At 43.5% G+C, this 22,501-nt stretch overlaps 1 protein-coding gene across 5 annotated transcripts in view; it reads right to left on the minus strand.

Moving 5' to 3' along the window:
* Positions 1 to 22,501, minus strand: part of fam184a (family with sequence similarity 184 member A) — a 146,051-nt gene that overhangs the window by 28,451 nt on the left and 95,099 nt on the right. For 3 of the 5 annotated variants that reach the window (XM_033021181.1, XM_033021178.1, XM_033021180.1), the window contains exons 10-12: positions 18,684 to 18,725; positions 7,988 to 8,197; positions 2,961 to 3,114 (exon numbers count right to left, since the gene is read on the minus strand). In XM_033021181.1, coding sequence (XP_032877072.1) covers positions 2,961 to 3,114; positions 7,988 to 8,197; positions 18,684 to 18,725 — 406 coding nt within the window. The remainder of the gene's footprint in view (positions 1 to 2,960; positions 3,115 to 7,987; positions 8,198 to 18,683; positions 18,726 to 22,501) is intronic. The other 2 variants (XM_033021182.1, XM_033021179.1) reach the window with 1 other exon arrangement.

Raw genomic sequence — 22,501 nt, forward strand, 5'->3', positions numbered from 1 at the left:
ATAGCACCCTACGAATTTGGAAACAGTTGAAATCAACCCTTAAATTGAGAAATTTCTCTCTCCTCTTACCAATCGCCAACAATCCCTCGTTTAAACCGTCTACGTTAGATAAGGCGTTTGCACAATGGGAAAATCTAGGAATTAAAACTTTGGGAGATCTTTATGAGAAGGGAATCTTCCTCTCGTTTCAAGAATTACAGGTGAAATATCATTTGAAAGTCAGTCATTTTTTTTAGATATCTTCAAATCCGAGACTATGTGAAAACACACACGCAAGACTGTCATTCTATGGGCCCAGATATATTAGATGAATGCATGAATAGAAAGGCGGATACAAGTAAGTTAATATCCTATATTTACAATACCCTTTTAACTGCATTTATCCCATCTTCGGAAATAATTAGGAGAGCATGGGAAGATGAATTGGGTTTAGCAATTTCAAAGGATAGTTGGGAAGAAAGCCTTTTATACATACATTACTGTTCTCTTAATGTTAGGCATTCCCTGATACAATTTAAAATATTGCACACTTTATTATTCAAAGTCTAAATTGAACAAGATCTTCCAAATGTCTCTCCTATTTGAGATAAATGTCTCCTCCAAGAAGCGACTATAACCCACTCTTATGCTTATAGTGGGTTATATCTCCATTTTTTCTTATTCCTCTATCTTTCTGCTTCACTGCTTTGGTAGTTTAGGGGACTTTTTCTCGTTTTTCTCTATCTTTTTACTTTTTCCTTTCTTCTTTTCTTGCTTTCTCTTTTTTCCCTTTTTTTCATTTTCACAATTTAGGTTACAAGGTTAAAAATGAAGCTGTACAATAATTGTATAATTCTAGATGCCAAATGTTTTATCTTTGTACAATTGCTTCGAATAAAATTAAAAACAAAACAAAAAAAAAAACACAATGACTGGAGATGTGTGTTATCCAACTAAGGGCAGAAATCAGAACCATGTGTTCATCTTTATTGACATGACGCCATAATAAATATATTATAGAAAAAATAATTTAATGGGGTGGCACGGTGGCGCAGCGGTAGAGTTGCTGCCTAACTACCACATGGATTTTCCCTGGATATTCCGGTTTCTCCTACATCCGAAAGAAGTGGAGGTTTGTAGGTTCATTGGCTTCTGTAAATTGTCCCTGGCGTGTAGGATGGAACTGGTGTTTGATAGATTGCTGGTTGGTGTGGACTTGGTGGGCTGAAGGGCCTGTTTCCATATATATATTAATTTCATTGAAACATATTGAATATGTGGCATTATTTTCGTCTTGTTTCTATAGTCAAAGGGTAAGGTTGATTGATTTATTTGTGCAGAATAGTGATGGAAGTCAGACTCTTGCCTTGTTTCTATGTTTTATTCTCTATATATATATATGCATAACAGCATGAATTATAATCTGATTTCCATACATGAATATAGTCATTCATGTGCTGCACCTGTTGATCAGAGCCTGGCTCTACTGTGGAACGTAATTAGGAATGTAAGTTAGCCTAACCTTATTCATACCGATCCAATTTAAAGCATAAATGTTGCATTCAATTGTAAGTTAAAAGGCTCGCTACAGTATGCACCAGATTGCACCATTTCAAGCTGAAAAATGCGAAAGCTCACTACCGCGGGAGGAGGGGGGATACCGCCTCCCCCCCCCCCCCCCCCTCGGTCGCTAAGCTCCCTCGCAATTTCTCACTCGCAACTCTCACCCAATGTTGGCAGCCCTGCTTTAGTAAGTTTAGGGAAATATAATAGGTGGGTAGATAACACGATAAATAAAATTTAGATCATGACTGAAGACATTGATACATGAGTTAAGTGGGAGTGGGTGAAAGATAAACATGAGAGAGACTGAGAACAAGACTGAAATTCAAGTGATATAAAATCAGAGAAATTGGGACTTGTTTTTAAGTGAGCAATGCAGCAAGGAATCAGTAGAACTATATAAGAATGTATAACACGAGTAGGAGGAGCCATCTTGGGGAACGGCTGCTAGCCAGCAGCCGTCCGTTTTAATTCGCTTTTTAAAAAAAGTTTTAAAGTTTTTAGTGAGTCCTGTTTAGTGATGTTTGGAGATATGGACTTTTTAATGTGGGGGGTAGGGGTCAATTTTACTTCTAGGTCCCTACCTGGTCGGTGAGGCAGCTTTTTCTCCGGGCTGCCCGTCGACCCGTCCTCGTGGCCTACCAGCGGGCTTGGAGCGCCGTTTCCTGGCGGGGACCGCCCAGCACCTCGGCCTCGGTGGCGGCACAGCGCTGGAGCGCTATCGTGGAGCGGTGCGGGCGATGTCTTGCCTGGGTCGCCGCGCTGGATCGACGCGCTGGAGCTCCAGTGAGCTGTGACCGCCGTGTTCAACACCTCTGGGCTGCGGGTCTGCGGAGCGAAGCGGGCGGCGCCGATTTCAACATCGGGAGCCTGGGAGCTCCAAACCGGCGCAGCCTTGTCGGCTTCGGAAGACGCGGTCTCCAGCTAGAAAGCGGCCGTTCCAGGTGGCCTAGCCGCTGAGAGGACTCTCCCGACGCCGGGGCAACATCACCCGGTGAGAACGGCCAGGAACATCGGGCCTCCGTAGAGGCAACTGCGGTGGCCTCAATAGGCCTGACTTTGGGGTGAACTTGGGGTTGGGGACTGGACATTGTGCCTTCCCCCACAGTGGTATCCATTGTTGGGGGGATGATTTTTTGTCTGTATGGTAATCCTGTTAGTCTTTGTCCAAAATGGCTGCCGTGAAGGGAGAGTGGACGCTGGCGCGCTTTAGCTGCCGCTGCTCTCTCTTCACACTGTGCTTTTGATTTTTTGTTTTTGGACTAAATTCTGTTTTTAATTTGTGTTTCTGTGATGTCTTTATTATTTATTTTATTCTGATTATATGTTTATATTCCTGTTAATCTATGTAAGGTGTCCTTGAGATGTCTGAAAGGCGCCCTATAAATAAAATTTATTATTATTATTATTATTATTACCAAGTAGTACTTTTCTTTCATCCTCCAACTCTGTCCTCAAATCTTGCAGCTGTTCTTCTGCTTCCTTTTGCAAAGCCTCCAAATTTATTCTATGACCATCCTTCTGGGCCTCCATTTTCTCTTCGTGCTGTCTATTTAAAGAGTCTTCCAATTTCTGCAAAACATACACAATAGAATTCTAGTAATAGAACAACATGGGATGTAATGCTGAGGCTCTATAAGGAACTGTTCAGGTCACATTTGGAGAATTGTGAGCAATTTTGGGCACCATATCAGAGCAAGGATGCCCTGGCCCTGGAGAGGGTCCAGAGGAAGTTTACAAGAATTATCCCAGGAATTAATGGGTTAACTTACAATGAGCATTTGACGGCACAGGACCTGTGCTCGCTGCAGTTTAAAAGAATGAGGGGGGGACCTCATTGAAACGTACCAAATAGTGAAAGGCTTGGATAGAGTGGATGTGGAGAGGATGGTTCCACTAGTGGGAGAGTCTAAGACTAGAGGTTATAGCCTCAGAATTAAAGAATATTCCTTTAGGAAGGAGATGCGAAGGAATTTATTTGGTCAGAGGGGGGTGAATCTGTGAAATTCTTTGTCACAGGAGGCCCTGGAGGCCGTCAATGGATATTTTTAAGGCAGAGATTTATAGATTCTTGATTAGTTGGTATCAGGGGTTATGCGGAGAAGGCAGGAGAATTGGGATAGGAGGGAGAGGTAGATCAGCCATGATTGAATGGCGGAGTAGGCTTAATGGGCTGAATGGCCTAATTCTGCTCCTATTATTTATGATCTTATAACCTAACATAACTTATAGAAGCAGGAGTTGGCCACTTGATCCTCATGCCTGCTCCACAATTCAATAAGCTCATCATTCAATAAGAATGTTGAGCTCAGTGCCACTTTCCTGCACCATAGCCCCACTTGTTTAAAAAAAACTGGTCGAATGTAACAACCCTGTAATCTATGCTACTATTTAACAAAGCCCAGGAACACATATTCTTTACCAACTTTTCTCTCAAAATTTGGTGCTGCCTGCAAATTTAAAACATTTTCACTGCAAACCAAATCCATATATCTCTCTGCTTTCCATACTTGAATAGTTTTTTTTTTAAATCCATGATTACTATCATTCCATGTGTTTTTAGTTCTGCTAGCCAGCCTTTTATGTGGGATTTTGTCAAACACTTTCTGAAAATGTATATTCTGAAAAATGATATATTATACATTCCCTTCAATGCTTTGTTCTCTTATCAAAATATTTAATTGTTTAAGCACAATTTGTCTTGAACAAATTCATGCTGTTTCACATTCATCAACTGAAACTTCTTTAATTGTCTATTAATCATGTCCCTGATAATTGTATCTGAAATCCTCCCGTCACTGAGGTTAAATTGATAGGCCTTTGAAACATAGAAAATAGGTGCAGGAGTAGGCATTCAGCCCTTCGAGCCTGCACCGTCATTCAATATGATCATGGATGATCATCCAACTCAGTATCCTGTACCTGCCTTTTCTCCATACCCCCTGATCCCTTTAGCCACACGGGCCACATCTAACTCCCTCTTAAATATAGCCAATTAACTGGCCTCATCTACTTTCTGTGGCAGAGAATTCTACAGACTCACCACTCTCTGTGTGAAATTTTTTTTTCTCATCTCTGTCCTAAAAGACTTCCCCCTTTATCCTTAAACTGTGACCCCTTGTTCTGGACTTCCCCAACATCGGGAACAATCTTCCTGCATCTAGCCTGTCCAACCCCTTAAGAATTTTGTAAGTTTCGATAAGATCCCCCCTCAATCTTCTAAATTCTTGCGAGTACAAGCCAAGTCTATCCAGTCTTTCTTCATATGAAAGTCCTGCCATCCCAGCAATCAGTCTGGTGAACCTTCTCTGTACTCTCTCTATGGCAAGAATGTATTTCCTCAGATTTGTAGACCAAAACTGTACGCAATACTCCAGGCATGGTCTCACCAAGGCCCTGTACAACTGCAGTAGAACCTCCCTGCTCCTATACTCAAATCCTTTTGCTATGAAAAGGCCCTGTACAACTGCAGTAGAACCTCCCTGCTCCTATACTCAAATCCTTTTGCTATGAAGTCACTAGTCACTGCCTGCCATTGTGAAAAGGACCTGTTTACTCCTACTCTTTACTTCCTGTCTGCCAGCCAGTTCTCTATCCACATCAATACTGAACCCCCAATACCATGTACTTTAGGTTTGCATACTAATCTCTTATGTGGGAACTTGTCGAAAGACTTCTGAAAGTCCAGATATAACACATCCACTGGTTCTCCCTTATCCACTCTACTAGTTACATCCTCAAAAAATTCTATAAGATTCGTCAGACATGATTTACCTTTCATAAATCCATCCTGACTTTGTCCAATGATTTCACCACTTTCCAAATGTGCTGCTATCCCATCTTTAATAACTGACTAGCATTTCCCCCACTACCAATGGTCGACTGACTGGTCTGTAATTCCCCGTTTTCTCTCTCCCTCCCTTTTTAAAAAGTGGGGTTACATTAGCTACCCTCCAATCCTCAGGAACTACTCCAGAATCTAAAGAGTTTTGAAAAATTATCACTAATGCATCCACTATTTCTGGGGCTACTTCCTTAAGCACTCTGGGATGCAGCCTATCTGGCCCTGGGGATTTATCGGCCTTTAATCCATTCAATTTACCTAACACCACTTCCCGACTAACCTGGATTTCAATCAGTTTCTCCATCTCATTTGATCCCCGGTCCCCTGGTATTTCCGGCAGATTATTTATGTCTTCCTTAGTGACAACAGAACCAAAGTAGTTATTCAATTGGTCTGCCATGTCCTTTCCCCCCGTGATCAATTCACCTGTTTCTGATTTCCCTTTTTGAAGAAATATGTCACATTTGTGACTCTGCAGTTTGATGACAACTCTGAAATCTCAACCCATAGTTCTGAGACCAAGTGAATAATTTATTTAATGTCATCAGCTTTTCGAATGCCTACTGACTAATTTTAACTTCACCCATAACTGTCTTGACATTCACTTCTACTGAGAGAGGAAGCACCCTCTTAGAGTTAGAGAATCATAGAGTGATACAATGTAGAAACAGGCCCTTTGTCCCAACTTGTCCACACCGGCCAACTACTCAAGTCCCACTTTCCTGCGCTTGGTCCATATTCCTACAAACCTGTCCCATCCATGTACCTGTCTAACTGTTTCTTAAACAATGGGATATACCTCAACTAACTCCTCTGGCAGCTTGTTCCATATACCCACCACCCTTTGGGTGAAAAAGTTATCCCTCGGATTCCTATTAAATCTTTGCCACTTCACCTTGAACCCATGTCCTCTGGTATTCGATTCCCCTACTCTGGGGAAGAGACTCTGTGCATCTACCCGATCTATTCCTCTCATGTATTTGTACACCTCCATAAGCTCCCCCCTCATCCTCCTGCGCTCCATGGAATAGAGACCCAGCCTATTCAACCTCTCCCTATAGCTCACACCCTCTAGTTCAGGTACCATCCTTGTAAATCTTTTCTGGACCCTTTCAAACTTGACAATATCTTTCCTATAACATGGTGCCCAGAACTGAACACAATATTCTAAATGTGATCTCACCAATATCTTATACAACTGCAACATGACGTCCCAACTTCTATACTCAATACTGACTGATTAAGGCCAAAGTGCCAAAAGCCTTTTTGACCACCTTATCCACCTGTGACTCGACCTTCAGGAACCATGCACCTGTACTCCTAGATCTCTCTGCTGTACAACACTACCCAGAGGCTTACCATTTACTGTGTAGGTCCTGCCCTTGTTCGACTTCCCAAAATGCAACACCTCACACTTCTCTGTATTAAATTCCATCAACCATTGCTCTGCCCACCTGGCCAATCGATCCAGATCCTGCTGCAATCTTTCACAACCATCTTCACTATCTGCAAAACCACTCACTTTCTTATCATCTTCCTTAATAAGGTTAGTTAGTTTTCCTGCCTTGACCTCCTCCTCTATGGTTACATCCCTATGTGAAGTTAAAGTAGGCCATCCAATTAGGAAAGTCTACTTTAGGTTGTTCCTTGTCTCTCACCATTACTAATCTAAATCCCAAAATAATCACTATCCTTTAGATGTTGTCAAAACGTCATCTGGTCCGTTGGCCCATCTCATTCTCCAGAACAGTCTGGCAATTTCTGTTAGGCCAAAAACTTACTGATCCAGGAACATTCCCCTGAACATTTCTCAGAAATCCGCCCTTTATTTCGCCTTTATTTTAACATTGTCCATTATGGGTAATTGAAATCTCCAACATCACCACTCTACAGTTCTTGCACTGATCTGTAATTTCCCTGTAGATTTTCTCCTCCATTTCCTTTCACTGTCTGATGACCCATAGAATATGCATAACCCATTTTGCCTCCTTCCAAATTGATTATTTCCTTGTTCTGTCAAAGGCATCCTGTATCTTCAACACTATAATATCTTCCTTAATCAGTACTGTCACCCCATCTCTTTTTCTTCCTTCGCTATCTTTTCTGAACAACTTGTTCTCATGAATAGTAGCTGCCCAGTTCTGCACTTTTTTGAGTGGTGTGGCTGTAACAATAAAACATTATTGCACAGCTACTAAATAAATGAAGGGAAAAAAAACATAGAAGAGTACAGCACAGGGACAGGCCCACTGGCCCTGATGTCTGTGTCGACCATTGTGCCGATTTAAACTGTATATCTACTTGCATGTGGTTTCTATCTCTCCATTCCCTGCCTGGCCTTGCACCTGTCCAAATGGCTTTTAAACATTTTTATCGTATCTGCTTTAAACAACTCCCTGGCAGTGTGGTCCAGGCATCTACCACTCTTCTACATAAAATGCTTACCTCGTAAATCTCCTTTCAGCTTTCTCCCTCTCATCTTACAGAAATGCCCTCTTGTATTTGACATTTCCACACTGGGAAAAAGACTGACTATCTACCATATCTATGCCTCTCACAATTTTATATCATTTCATCAGGTCGAACTGTGCTATAACGTGCCTTGTACTCTTGTTTTTTAGATTCCATATTTCTCAAAGCATTCTGGTGAGCATCCTCTAAAGATGCCTGTTGATGTTTATGTTCTTCTTCCATTTCTTGCATTTGCTTCGTGAGCCGTTGTCTCTCATGGTTGAATTGGCACTGATGTTTCTGCAAGGAATCCTGCGACTGAGATAGCTGCATTTCCAGACTTTGCTTCAGTAAGGAGATCTATAGCAGAGAGGATTTAATAGTCGAATAGAAATTAAAGACAGCAATGTACATTCATAATTTATAAAGAAACTAATCAAATTATGAAGAGTTTCACGTGTTAACATAAAAATGTCACTATATAATTTCATACAATCTCATGCAACAGCATTACCTGAATATCATAGATTTATTTTTGTTGATTAAAAACAATGAAAGATAATTTATGGGCGTGAGAACAATGTCCTTAATTATTCTACACAGGTGACCATATATACTGTACAACTATGGGAACACAAGAAAATAGGATCAGAAGTAGGCAACCCCCTCAAACCTGTCCTGATCACGACTCATCAATGCTGGCCAGTATCCCACGATGCTCAAATCTCAATCTTTCAAATATTTATCAATCTCCACCTTAAATACATATAATGATCTGGCCTCCACCAACCTTGGGAGTAAATAATTCACTACTATGAGAGAGATATGATCAGTCCCTTGTTTTGTAATTATATCCCCTGGTTTGTGACTCTCCTACGAGGGAAAATATTTCAAAATCTGCCGTGTCAAGCCCTCTTAGGATCTTATATGTTTGAATAAGGCTCACCTCTCATTTTTCTCGGCACCAAGGAATATAGACCCAAACTATCCATTCTTGATTGGACAACCATAATAATGACTTTATTTCTGAATTTCACCCATGCAGCCTCACTGGACATTCACCCAGGAATATTCTAATTATTGCCCTGATGTTCTCCCTAATCAAAAAGGCAAACTACCCCTCCTCTCTTACCTCCACCTCTATCATGTCAATTACTTCTAGAACATTGAGCTATCACCAGTCCTACTCCTCCCTAAAACCATGTTTCTATTTTGGCTTTAATATCCCAATCTCATGGACGTGCATGCTCTGAGTCGTCAGCCTTATCGTTTAAGCTTCTTGTATTAAAACAGTGTAGCTTAGCATATCAGACCAACCTGGCTCCCTGTCCTGCCCCTGCCCACTGAACATTTATATTTGCCTCAACCTTTGTATCAGCGACACTAGGCTTTGAGTTCTATCTCTCTGCCAGACTAGTTTAAGACTTGATGAGTAACACCAGAAATTCGCCCCACCAGGATTGTGGTATCCCTCCCAATACAATACAAGCTGTTCTTCTTGTACAGGTCATCTTTGCCTCAGAAGAGATCCCAGTGGTCCAAGAACCCTAATCTCACCCTCTTGAACTAGTCATACAGTCATACCTCAGTCATACATTCGTCCACCTTATCCTCCTATTCCAACCTTCTGGCATTGAGTAATCCAGAGATTACTTGAGGTCCTGCATTTTAACCTTCTACTTTATTCTCTATATTCATTCTGCAGGTTCTCAACCCCTTTTCTATCTATGTCATTGGTATCAATGTATACAACAATATTTGGCTGCTCACCCTCCTTCTTGAGAACATTCTGTAACTGCTTGGCGACAACTTTGATCCTGGCACGTAGGATCAAGGATGCCTCTGAGCAGTTGTAGCACATTCAAGTAAAGAAATTCTTGGCCAAATTGTTTACATATTTCAATTTCAGTTCATCAGCTATATAATTGTATAGCACCAACACAGTGCACACTTGAACATACATGGACTATATTTTCATTTTTGCTGTTCACACAAAATGATGATGAAAAGTTCAATTCATGTGACATACAATATTGCTATTAGAGTTCATTAATAGGCCTTTCTCACGGGGCGACTTGATGCAAGAGGTAACCAGAGTTGAACATCGTGGGAACCTCGTACGATAACCGTACGGCATTCGTGGACCACCGTGGCGCTAACGGCAGTTAATCGTGTAACTTGTTGACTCGGGAGAAAATTCAAGCAAGCTTGAATTTCTCCAAGAGTGACTTGTACACTTGTGGTTAAACATTGCAACATTATATGGACGTAGTGGCCAGTGCGATATCCGTAATAACTCTTGCGTTTACCGTGGGAACTCCTGCGAACGGTGAACCCGGAAGCTGGACAGAGGGGACAGAAGGTGAGTAATCTGGAATGAACATGCTGTTACTGGGATCATTCTCTGCGAGATGATCTTAGTGCGGGAGACAAGTGTAGGAGAGGTGTACTGACTGTGTGGGCAGAACTTTGGAAGTGATTGCCCACCATTCTCAAAAGCCGCTGTGTCTCCCTGTCCCTCCAACTCCAGAGGAATCCGCACCCCGATGGGCTGCTACGGCGACAAGTGGCAGTTCGCCCACAGCCCGAGCTGCGCAACCCCAACAAGACGTACCTTGCACACCATCAGCTTCTGCCCCTACGGGGAGCGTGTTCCTCTGTAGTTGGAGCGGGGCTGGGCTGGAGTTGCTGATCTGGGATCTCCGTGCTTGCAGCGGGCCTGGGGGTCGGTGTCCCGATGAGGGGGCGCAGCTCGGGCTGTGGGCGAACTGCCACTTGTCGCCGTAGCGGCCCATCGGGGAGCGGCTTCTGGTGGTCCTGACGTCTCTCAGCTCCTGTCCAGGGGGGTGGCCGGAGACGTCAGGACCAACAGGAACCCGCTCCCCGATAGGCCGCTACAGCGACAAGTGGCAGTTCGCCCACAGCCCGAGCTGCGCCCTCTCATCCGTAACCCGGGTTCCTCTGAAGTTGGAGCGGGGTTGGGCTAGAGTTGCTGCTGGCTGTGAGTCTCTGGGATCTCCGTGCTTGCAGTCGGTGTCCCGTTGGTCCTAACGTCTCCAGCCACCCCCCTGGACTGGAGCTGAGACCGGGAACTGTACCGCTCTTGCCCCCTCCCTCTGCAACTGCAAACAACCCCACAGTTCCCAGTCTCAGCTCCTGTACAGGGGGGTGGCCGGAGACGTCACAGCCCGAGCTGCGCCCCCTCATCCGCAACCCCAAGAACAAGACGTACCTTGCACACCATCAGCTTCTGGCCCGGCGTGTTCCTCTGGAGTTGGAACGGGGCTGGGCTGCTGCTGGCTGTGGGTCTCTGGGATCTCAGTGCTTGCAGTGGGGCCTGGGGGTCGGTGTCCCGTTGGTCCTGGCGTCTCCGGTGACTGGCACTGACCTGCTGGCATCGCCGACGTGAAGACAGTGCAAAGCCCCCGCGCCGGTGCAATGGGCGGGGAGCTGAAGAGGGGAGGGAAGGGGTCACACACATGGCCGGGAAGCAGAGGGGTGTAGGTGGGTGAAACTGAAGGGAGCAACAATCTGCTGCTGCCTGCCCGCTGAGTTAAAAAGTTCCAACGCAAGACTCACGATACACTGTATATCGTGAGTCTACCGTGGGAACTTTTTAACTCAGCGGGCAGGCAGCAGCAGATTGTCAATTATTAACCCTCCCGCGCAATTACCTTCTCTTTTATGAATGGGGATTTAGTTCCCCTTTCTTCGAGGACCGACCGGAGGTTCCGCTGTCACCTCTGCGGGCCGCCCTCGGTGAACGTCTTTATTTTCAAGCTTTGTCCATCTCTTTTGAACTCATTTGATTCGATACTATTTGATTTTGGAATGGTGGTTACTTATTATATAAATTATGTGACCTATTTTCTGTTCCTATGATTCTCTAAGTACTTTGTTTATAAATTCTGAACTCGTGAATTCGAGATTTCAGTGGTTTTCTGTATGCGGCTCACTCAGATGCACTTGGCACAAACCGGCTTTTCCCATGCCGTTTACAGTCGCGCTGGACTCACTACATTTCTATGATCTGTAATCGTTTAACATTGAGTATAAACGATTATATTTAATACTCGGAATGCATATTGATTTTAGCGATGCCATATAACTTTCTCTGTATGTGAAGGGAACGAGAGCCATAAAATAAATTATGCATGAGGGCAGGCAATTTTCACTTGTAATGCTTGTCTAAAAAAAAGTGACATCATTTGTGCCACGTGACACTTCATAGTTCACAATGTTCATTCAAGATTTAACGGGAAAGCTCGGGAGACGGACAAGTCACTCGCACAAATAACAGAAATGCCGAGTACCCGTGGGAACTCTTTATCTACCCCCCGTTATATCGTGTGATATCGTGCTAGACCACGACCACTTCACTCTGGTTACATCTTGCGTCAAGTCGCCCCGTGAGAAAGCGCTTTAACATTTCTTACTCTTGCTGATCAAGCCTCTCCAACAGAAACACAAATGTTAATGCCTTACACTGCTTCAAGATGAGACTCCAAAACTAAGAACTGCTATATTTAAAAACCAGCCAACAACATAACAATCACAAATAGGAAATAAATAAACAGTGCGCTACTTGATATATATTCAGTTACTAATACTATATTGCACTGAATGTGTGTGATGTAGTTCAGTCATAAAAAACGAACATGCATTTTTTTCTGTTATAAATGAAATTATTTAAGTCGCAGTAGGTGCAAATGATAGCCTGCTTTCCATCAAATGACTTTCTTCTCATGCATACATCCAAAATCAACTAGCATAATTTATCATGCAAGAGCAGTTTGTGAGCATGTTAAAATGATCAAATTTAGTTTTAAAGAAGCTCAATATGGAGTAAAGCTGAACAGTGGCATTGCTTGATGCATAATTAGGATAACAAAAGTCCATCATTCTATAACATTCTCCATTTGACTATCACATTCAACTTTGTAATGTTTTTGCACAAAATCACTGTATAGGTTGAGGAAGGATACTCTTGCTATTGAGGGAGTGCAGCGTACGTTCATGAGGTTATTTCCCGGGATGGCGGGACTGTCATATGATGAAAGAATGGAGCGTCTGGGCTTGTATTCATTGGAATTTAGAAGGATGAGAGGGTATCTTATAGAAACGTATAAAATTATTAAGGGATTAGACACGCTAGATGCAGGAAACACGTCCCCGATGTTGGGGGAGTCCAGAACCAGGCGTCACAGTTTAAGTATGAGGGGTAGGCCATTAAGAATTAAGGTGAGGAAAAACCTTTTGTGTTTTTGAGTTATGAATTTGTGGTATTCTCTGCCTCAGAAGGCAGTGGAGGCCGATTCACTGGATGCTTTCAAGAGAGAGTTAGATAGAACTCTTAGGGCTAGCGGAATCAAGGGGTATGGGGAGAAGACTGGAACAGGGTACTAATTGTGGATGGTCAGCCATGATCACATTGAATGGCGGTGCTGGCCCGAAGGGCCGAATGGCCTACTCCTGCACCTATTGTGTATATATCTAAGTATTTATGTAAAAGGTATTCGATCATTTGATGATCAGTTAAATTGTTACATTTTAGCTTGCAGTCTAAGCTACATATTGTTCTATCCAGACTCTAAATAAAATAGTAAGATTAAACGAGAACTTACCAGTTTGAGGTTTGATCTGTATTTTATGAGGAGTTACGATGAGGGATTACGTGAAGAACCCGCTCAGTGCGCAGGCGCGGCATACTTCCAAGCAGCGGTGTGGAATCACAGATAGACACAGTTATTTGAAGTAAACATAGTAAAGATAAGGAGACATCAATTTATTAGTTTGATCCATATAATGAGGGTGGGAGCGGAGGGCACGTAATCCCTCATCGTAACTCCTCATAAAATACAGATCAAACCTCAAACTGGTAAGTTCTCGTTTAATCTTACTATTTTACTTCGGAGTCACGTGAGTGACTACGTGAAGATTTCAAAGCTCTGTGATTTCAGACCGTGTAACAGTTTCATTTCACTCACTGCCGAAGTTCTTGAGGGAGGAAGTGTTATCGTAATGAACCAATGAGTCTATTTGTAGAAAAACACAATGGTATTTTTTAAACAATAACAACAAAGAATTAAGTTGTTCCTTTGGGCTTAAATTAAATATTTGCAGTTCGTAAATCTTTACTGCAAATAAACCAGGTTTTGCCAACGGCTTATTATAAAATTTCTGAACGGTCTTTTTCCCTCCCACCATCCTGCTGTAGCCAGGATGTGGTCTATAGGCATGTCCATTCTTTAGCCGTCGACATGGATGCTGTCCTGGTGGAATAAAATTTGTACATGTTAGTGTTTATCCCAGCAGTTTCTAGCACCTGCTTGAGCCATCTCGCAATGGTTTGGCTCGTCACCTGACCATAAGGTTTTTGTGACTGACCCACAAGGCTTTTCATCTCCCTCGTATATTTTGGTTGTGTCTATGTAGGATAGTAGGTGAGTCATGGCACATAACCGTGGTTCTGGTGGGTAAGCCACGACTGGATTAGGTGTTCCTGGTCTGCTCTGTTTGATCAGTCGCTGCATAACGACAGATCTGGTCTGGAGCTGTGATCATGTTGTCCAGTCGCAATAGGTGTAGTGACTGGACCCTCTGAGCGGATACAAGTGCCATCAACATGAGCGTCTTTAGTGTAGCTTGCTCGAGGCCGGGGGATCTGGCTGGTGGCCATTCCCTGAGATATGTCAGTACCACACTGATATCCCAAATATGGGTATACCTGGGCTTAGGGCTTGATATTGTAAATGCCCTTCATCAGTTTTACCACCAGTGGATGGGATCCCATCGCCTGTTGTCCTGGCGCTGGTTGTTGATGGCACTGTAGCTGATCCCTACATCGTGGTGTAGATAGGCCAGGAACTCCAGTATGTTGGTGGCTGTAGCTGTTGCGTATGTCGTCCCTGTTTCCTGGCAGTACTTCTCCCTTTTTTGATGCTGGTTAAGTACTGCCTCTGGTGGATGTTCGAAGGGATGCCGACATGGTGATGGTTTGTTTGGACAATCCCAGTTCCAGGTAAGGTCTGTTCAAACTTGCAACCCAGGCGTTTAATTTTATCATGGCATGGGTGTTTAGCTTACCTGGTAGGTAAGTAGCTGATAGCCAAATATGTCTTTCGACACACCATTGCCAAATCATGTTGACCAATTTGTCGCATGACAATGATTTTATGCCACCCATATGGTTAATATAAGCCATTACCGTAGTATTTATCAATTTGTAACCGAACATGCAAGTGCTGCATATTAGATACATATGCTTTTAAACCATAAAAGGCGCCCAACATCTCTAGATAGTTAATGCCCAGTGTAAGTAGTAATGATGACTCTAGGTTAGTCCATCTACCACCTGTGCTGGATATGGAGTTAGTTGCTCCCCAGCCTTGAGCACTGGCATCTGTTTTAGTAACTAAAGTAGGGTTAGTGATAAGGGCTGAAACTATGCCAAACGTTTTCTGCCCACCACTGTAGCTCTGATATTGCTTCAGTGGGTAAGTTCATGACACGATCATAGTGACCTGTATGTCGTTTTATTGCCTGTACCTTTGCTCTCTGTTAATTTTTTGATAGTGCAAAGGTCCGAATTGAGTAGCCGGAAATGCTGCTACCATTTTCCCAATTACTCTTGCTACTTGTCGAATATCCTTTGGAATTCAGTTGTTTGGCAGTAACTTATGTCTCCGTTTTGAAATGTATATACTTAACAAATTTGTTTAGTGATGTTAAGTCAATGATGATGCGACAGCCACCATCTTTTTTTTTTTTTTTTTTTTTTTGGTTTTAGTGAATATATTCGATACAAATTCCAAAGGTTCATGTTTGGTCTTTTCGATGACCCCCTTTGTGATAAGTCTCACCAGTTCAGCTTGTCCCTCACATTTCTCTTTGATGGAGGGAGAAATACCCTTTGGGGCCATTGTTGAACTGGCGGCGTTTTTTCTGACATGAATTGTATTTTATATCCACTATGCTTCAAACCGGTGCAATCTACCTCCTGTTAGTATTAAGCCTCCACCTCCCAAAAGGTGATAGGAACCAGACCCACCTACCTCCATGGTTACGGGTATTTCCTCTGATTCCCTTTGGTCGGCTTGCGAGGTGTCTGATGTGGCGTGTTTGTTGAGGGTTGGCGCATTTTCCATGGGGTCCGCTCTGGGCCCTGGTCTAAAAAAAGACTTACGGTGAAAGTAAGCGGACCCCGAGCTTTCACCAGTGTTGAATGGCGGATGTTTACTGGTGGATGCGGCGGGGTGCTGCCACTTGGTGGTGTGTGTTTTCAGTTTGCTCGTTTTATACCCTGCCTTCCCGAAGAGCAGTCTGTCTGGCTTATCGGCTGGTGTTTTACACAGCCCGGCAAATCGAGGACTGATGGCAGGTTTGATGATTTCTTTCCGCAGATTATTAATTTCAAACTGCGTGTTACACAACAACGCGAGTGTATCCTGTTGATTGGTGGTCATCTCGGTGTTGTTTATAGAACGAGCAAACGAAGTGATGCCTGCTGTCAATAGTCGGAGTATCCGCTGCAGCTTTAGCTCGTGGTGCCGGATGGTTGCCCCAATGTGTCCCCAGATTTGGCTGTTCACCGCTGGTACTTTTTAGAGGTTCACAGTTCTCCGGCGCCGTATAGTATCTAAAGCTTCATTAATCACCTGCCCCTGCAGAGCTCTGTTGGAAAGGTGATTGATACTTGCCGCTAGTTTGGCCTCTAGCGGTTCCCCTGCACGGGGTTTTGACACGTAGCGGCCCACTGCACCAAGCAGCTGTTCTTGCTCCTGCACCCCCTGCATACTCCCCAAATCTTCAGCCATAACCCCTTGTTCTGGACCAGCCCAGTCCTGGTCCCCAAAGCTATCCTCTGGAAAGGAGGATGCAATGGACAGTGCCAGAGGCACTGTAGAGGGAGTGCCTGACTTCCCTCTGCAAGAGCTCCCCTCCCGGGGTGCACCTTGCTGGAGCACCTGCTCCAAGAGCCGCTCCATGCGGCTCAGGCGGCTGTCCCTCCCCCTCCTGGGTGGAGAGACGTCCCCGTCCGACGAGTCGGATGCCACCGGCCGGTTGCTCTTCCGTTTGGCTTTGCCTCCAGCCCGCTGTTCAGACATTAGCGGAGCTGGACTCGGCTCGGTGTCGGGGATAGCGGAGCGCCCGGATAGCGCTCCTACCGCCTGTTGCTGCCCCCCCTTCTCCTCTTGCGGAGTTGGACGGGGGCAGATTTCGAAAGTCTTGTTTTTTCTTTTCGCGAGAGCGCTCTTTCTGCGCATCTCGCTGGAGCTGCTCCAATAGCTGTTGGATGCAGCTCAGGCGGCTGTCTCTCCTCCATTTTAGGTAGAGACATGTCCCCGTCCGACGAATCGGACGCCACCGGCCGGATGCCTGTTCGGATGGCTAGATATCCAGCCCGCAGTTCAGGCACTAGCGGGACTGGGCTCGGCGCGGTGATGGGAATAGCGGAGCGCCCGGTTCCTACCGCCTTCTTCTGGAGCTTTTGCCTTGTAGATGCGAGAGCGCCCCTCAAGCAGCGCGTCTCGCAGGCACCTGCTCCGTGAGCCGCTCCAGCGGCTCAGGCGGCTCTCTCTCCCCCCGTGCGGGTGGAGAGACGTCCCGTCCCAATCGGGAACACCTGCCGGTTGCCTCTCGAGTGGCTATGCATCCAGCCCGCTGCTCAGGTACTAGCGGGCTGGCCTCGGCACGGTGTCGGGGAATTACGGAACACCGGGTAACGCTCCTACCGCCTGTTGCTGCCCCCCTTCCCTCCCGACGGGAAACCGTTCCTCCTTGAACGGGGGACAGTTTTGTTCCAGAGCCTTTTTCTCTGCCTGTAAAAAACACAAGCAGAAAAAAGGCTCACCTGTAAAAGAAACCCCGACCTCAGGGTACTCACCTGACGGTCCGGTTCATTCTGTAACGAGAGTGCCTAACTCCCGTTGCGGCCGCTGTTGCACTGCTGGTGTAATGCCGCGCCTGCGCACTGAGCGGGTTCTTCACGCAGTCACTCACGTGACTCCGAAGTAAAATCTCCAATTTGGACTCACTTCTTCCCATTTCAGAGGATTTATTAGAGTTATTTTTCTTTGCAATCAGAAGTTCAAATGAAAATACACAAATACCAACTCTATTAAACATTTATATACAATTATTACTTTCTTAAAATTTGGAAAGCCAGCTCAAGGCATGTTGAATGAACAATTACATGACCATCAAGCCACAAAACAATCAAGAATGCTGAACTATGCACGGGACTCTCCATTTATATCACTGCAATAAAATATTCATCCCCTACCACTTTCACAATCGTTTACACATAATGGTGGCTGCTCATTGGACTCCATTTCCAAAATTCAGTTCTGATAACGACCAAAGACAAATGTTCAACCTGTAATGCTTTGATATCAAGCTAAAAGCAGAAAAAATCTAATTCAAACCATCTACTTCCAAGCAGTGTTAATTTTTCTGGTTCTGGTTCTAAATCATAAGAAGGGATTTGTGACAATAAAATTGAAATTCATAAACCTTCACAGGATGTTGAATCTTTACATGCTAGCTATTGTCTTTAAGCTTGACAACTATGAATCACTTTGTTTATTACTGGGTGTTGGTTCCTATTATGGGAAATGAGAAATATTGAAATAAACATGCAAAAATTACACACACAGACACACATATGTACATAAATGTATATATTCAAGTGAGATGAATATTGCATGTGTTTTAACTTTTTTTCCAAATATAAAATATATTTAAAAGTAAAAATGTTTACATGTGGAGGAATTTACTATGAGTAAATAGCATGCCACACCTACACATCAGGTATCAGGCAGGATGAAAATTGCATCTCACTTACATTACTGATAGATTTTTGTAAAGCTTCACCTAGAAAGTGCCGCTATGAAAAAAGATCACAGGAATAAATAAATCTGAATTTAATTGTAAATAGAAGAAACAATTTGGGGAAAATATGAAAAAATGTCAAATGTTTACTAAGAACAGTGAGATGATTTTGACACTGTTTTTAAAAAATGGACATATTTGCACAATTAGGCTGAATTTTAAAAGTTGTGTCAACAACTTTTATTGGTTAATTATATAAACAATGTATTTTGACAATAGAGTTCAAAATTCATTTAAAAACACAATTCAACGTTAAATACATCTGGTGTAGAGCATATGACAATTTTAGATACATTAGGTTAGAAAGTTGATGAGGCATACAGCACAGAAATACGCTCTTTTGCCCACCCTCTTCCAGGCCAATCCCTACTAATTTCATTTACCAGTATTTGGTACATAACCTTATATGTCTTGAAGATTCAAGTGCTGATCTAGATACGCATTAAATGTTTTGAGAGACTCTTTATCACACATTCCAGAGCATCCTTCCATGCGCAACCATATCAAATGCCTTGCTGAAGTCCATATAGACAACATCTATGGCTTTGCCCTTGTCAACCTTTTTGTTTACTTCATCAAGTGACTACTTGTCCCTGGGACTCAGTCCCTCAAGTCCTGACAATGTCCTCTTGCATCTTTTCTGCATTCTTTTCAGCTCAATGTCATCTTTCCTACAGCAGGGTGACCAAAACCAAACACATCACTCCACCTGTTCAAGAAGGAACTGCAGATGCTGGAAGATCGAAGGTACACAAAAATGCTGGAGAAACTCAGCGGGTGCAGCAGCATCTATGGAGCGAAGGAAATAGGCGATGTTTTGGGCCGAAACCCTTCTTCAGACTGATCATCACTCCACCTGCTGCCTCATCAATGTTTTGTACTAGAACGTAGTGCCAAAGGTTTTATATTCAGTGACCATAATGATGAAGGCCAGCATGCCAAAAGCCTTCTTCACCATCCTGCCCACTTGTGACATCACTTTCACAGAAGTATGTACTTGTACTCCTAGGTTGCTCCGTTCTACAACACTCCCTTGGACTCGATCATTCACTACGAAAGTTCTACCTCGGACCGATGGCCCAAAACGCAACACCTTACACTTCCCCAAATTAAATTTAATTGGCTCACCAGCTCAAGACACTTGACAACCATCTTCATTGTCTACGATACCACCGATTTTAGTGTCATCTGCAAACTTACTAATCATGCCTTGTACATTCCCAACCATATCATGACAAACAGCAATGGACACTAGCTTTCATTTCGAAAAATATATTTCAACTATCACCTTCTGCTTACTACCATGAAGCAAATTGTATATCCAGTTAGCTATCCAGTTATCCCATGTGATCTAACCTTCCAGCGGAGCCTTCCATGCAAAACCTTACCAAAGGCTATGAGTCCATACAGACGACTCCAGTAACTTACCTATCTCAGATGTCAAGCTTTTTGATCAATGGATCCTAGGATTTTCTTTGCAGCCATTATTATTTCAAGGCACAACAAAAGCACCTCCGAGTCTTCCGGTACCTTACCCATTGTTAACAATAATGCATATATTTCAGCCAAGACCTCCAGAATTTCTTCTCAAAATTCCCATAGTTCTCTTAGATAAACCAGTGTATAAGCTCCAGAGATTTATCTACCTTCATACATTTTAAGATATCCAGCACCTCCTATACTGTAAATGTGGACTATTCTCAAGACATTCCCGTTAACTTTATTGAGTTCTCATGTCATTCTCCATGGTAAAAAAAAGAGATAAATATTAATTGAGGACCACATCTCACTCCTACGGCTCAAGCATATTCAGTCTTTGCTTGACAAAATAAAAATTACTATAAAATGCAAACCTAATCCATCATAACCAACATCAAATGTGTCCAATTGCCATTCCGCCACTCTCCTCTCAATCCTTAAGGCAATGATGGAAATGAATGATGGAAAGCTTCATTGGGTGTGAACACATTAGTTATGTTTCTCACCAAAGTTCAGTTGATTTTTAACAGGATCACCTATTCTACAGTTCTTTACACCTCTTACACATGGTTAATAGAGTCATATTTCAGAGGATATGTGAGAGTGTGTAGGAAGAAACTACAGATGGTGGTTTACACCAAGACAGACACAAAATGCTGTAGTAACTCAGCAGGACAGGCAGCATCTCTGGAGAGAAGGAATAGGTGACCCTTCTTCAGACTGAGAGTCAGGGGAGAGGGACTGTCCTTATCATCCTGGCAACAAGGGTCAACTGAGGGGCACCTTCAGCCTGCTATTGTAACTACTGAATGTCATGAGATCTTCCGCCTTACCTGCCAGGCCTCTAGCATAAAAATAAGTGCAACTGAATAGAAACATAGAAAATAGGTGCAGGAGTAGGCCATTCGGCCCTTCGAGCCTGCCCCTCATTCAATATGATCATGGCTGATCATCCAACTCAGAATCCAACTATCTTTCCTCACTCTCTGCCGTGCTCCTGTCTACTGAACTGTCATTGACTTCTGTTCCGATTTCCAGCTTCCCACCTGCTTCTCTATTGTATTGTATTTGTCCCCCTGCCTAGTAAGTTTAAACCGTCCCGAATAGCACTAGCAAATCTGTCTGACGTGATACTGGTGCCCCTTCAATTCAGGTGCAACCTGTCCCTTTTGGACAGGTAACCTCTGTCCCTGACAAGATACCAAAGGACCAAAATTCTGAATCCCTGCCCACTGTACCAACTCATCAGCCACATATTCCCGTCTTTTCATTCTGTTCCTACATTTGCTATAATATTAGTTGGGAGTAATCTGGAGATGAATACACTTGAGGTTAAGCTTTTTAATATTTTGTCTAATTCCCTTCATTTACTCTGCATGACCACATTTCTAGCTCATTTATGTAAGTGTACATTGACTTCTGGGTGCTTACTCAACTCTCCTTGAACAAATTCTGTAGCAGCTCTGAAACATACTGCACCATGGCACCAGGGTGGCAACACACCATCTTGGAGTTGTGCCCCTAATTAATGGATCTCTTATTGTTATAGCATTGTCTGACTTCAGTCTGCCCCGCTGTGGCTCAGAGCCAGGCTTAGTGCCACAGACCTAACTTCTGCTGCTGCTCTCTGCTGAACCCTCAATAGCATTTAATACTTGTTCATGGTGGCCATGGTGGATTCTTGCACTCTGTATACTCCCTTTGCTTGTGATCATCGATATACTTTCTGCCTGTACATTCGGTATAACCACCTCACTATAACTCCTCTGTAGGACACTCTCACTCTCCCAGGTGATCCTGATAATCCTGAATCCTAATATGGATTATTTATCAACATCACAGACACAGTTGGAATTCAAATAAAAGTATAATGTTTCGGGAAGATGCAGAAAAGAAGAAAGAGCTCCTCTTGGAATAATATCTATCTAAAACGTGTGTGTGTGTGTGTGTGTGTGTGTGTGTTTGTGTGGTTGTGTGCGCGTGCGCGTGTGTGTGTGTGTGTGTGTGTGTGTTTGTGTGCGCGTTTGTGTGTGTGTTTGTATGTGTGTGAATATGTGTGTGGGAATATGTGTGTGTGTATGTGTGAGTCTGTGTGTGAGTGTGTGTGTGTGTGTGTGTGTGAGTGAATATCTGGTTAATTCCTATTTTCTTCCAAACGCTAGGCCACAGCCTTCCCATTTCCACACATTCTACTCACATTTTTCCCGTTGAGGCGATAAACATCTTCCCGTCGCATTCCCACCTACATTTCCAAAGTTTTTAATCGTTTAAAGTATTAAAAACAGCCCGAAA

The sequence above is a fragment of the Amblyraja radiata genome, chromosome 5 (assembly GCF_010909765.2).
Source record: "Amblyraja radiata isolate CabotCenter1 chromosome 5, sAmbRad1.1.pri, whole genome shotgun sequence".
Lineage (NCBI taxonomy): Eukaryota > Metazoa > Chordata > Chondrichthyes > Rajiformes > Rajidae > Amblyraja > Amblyraja radiata.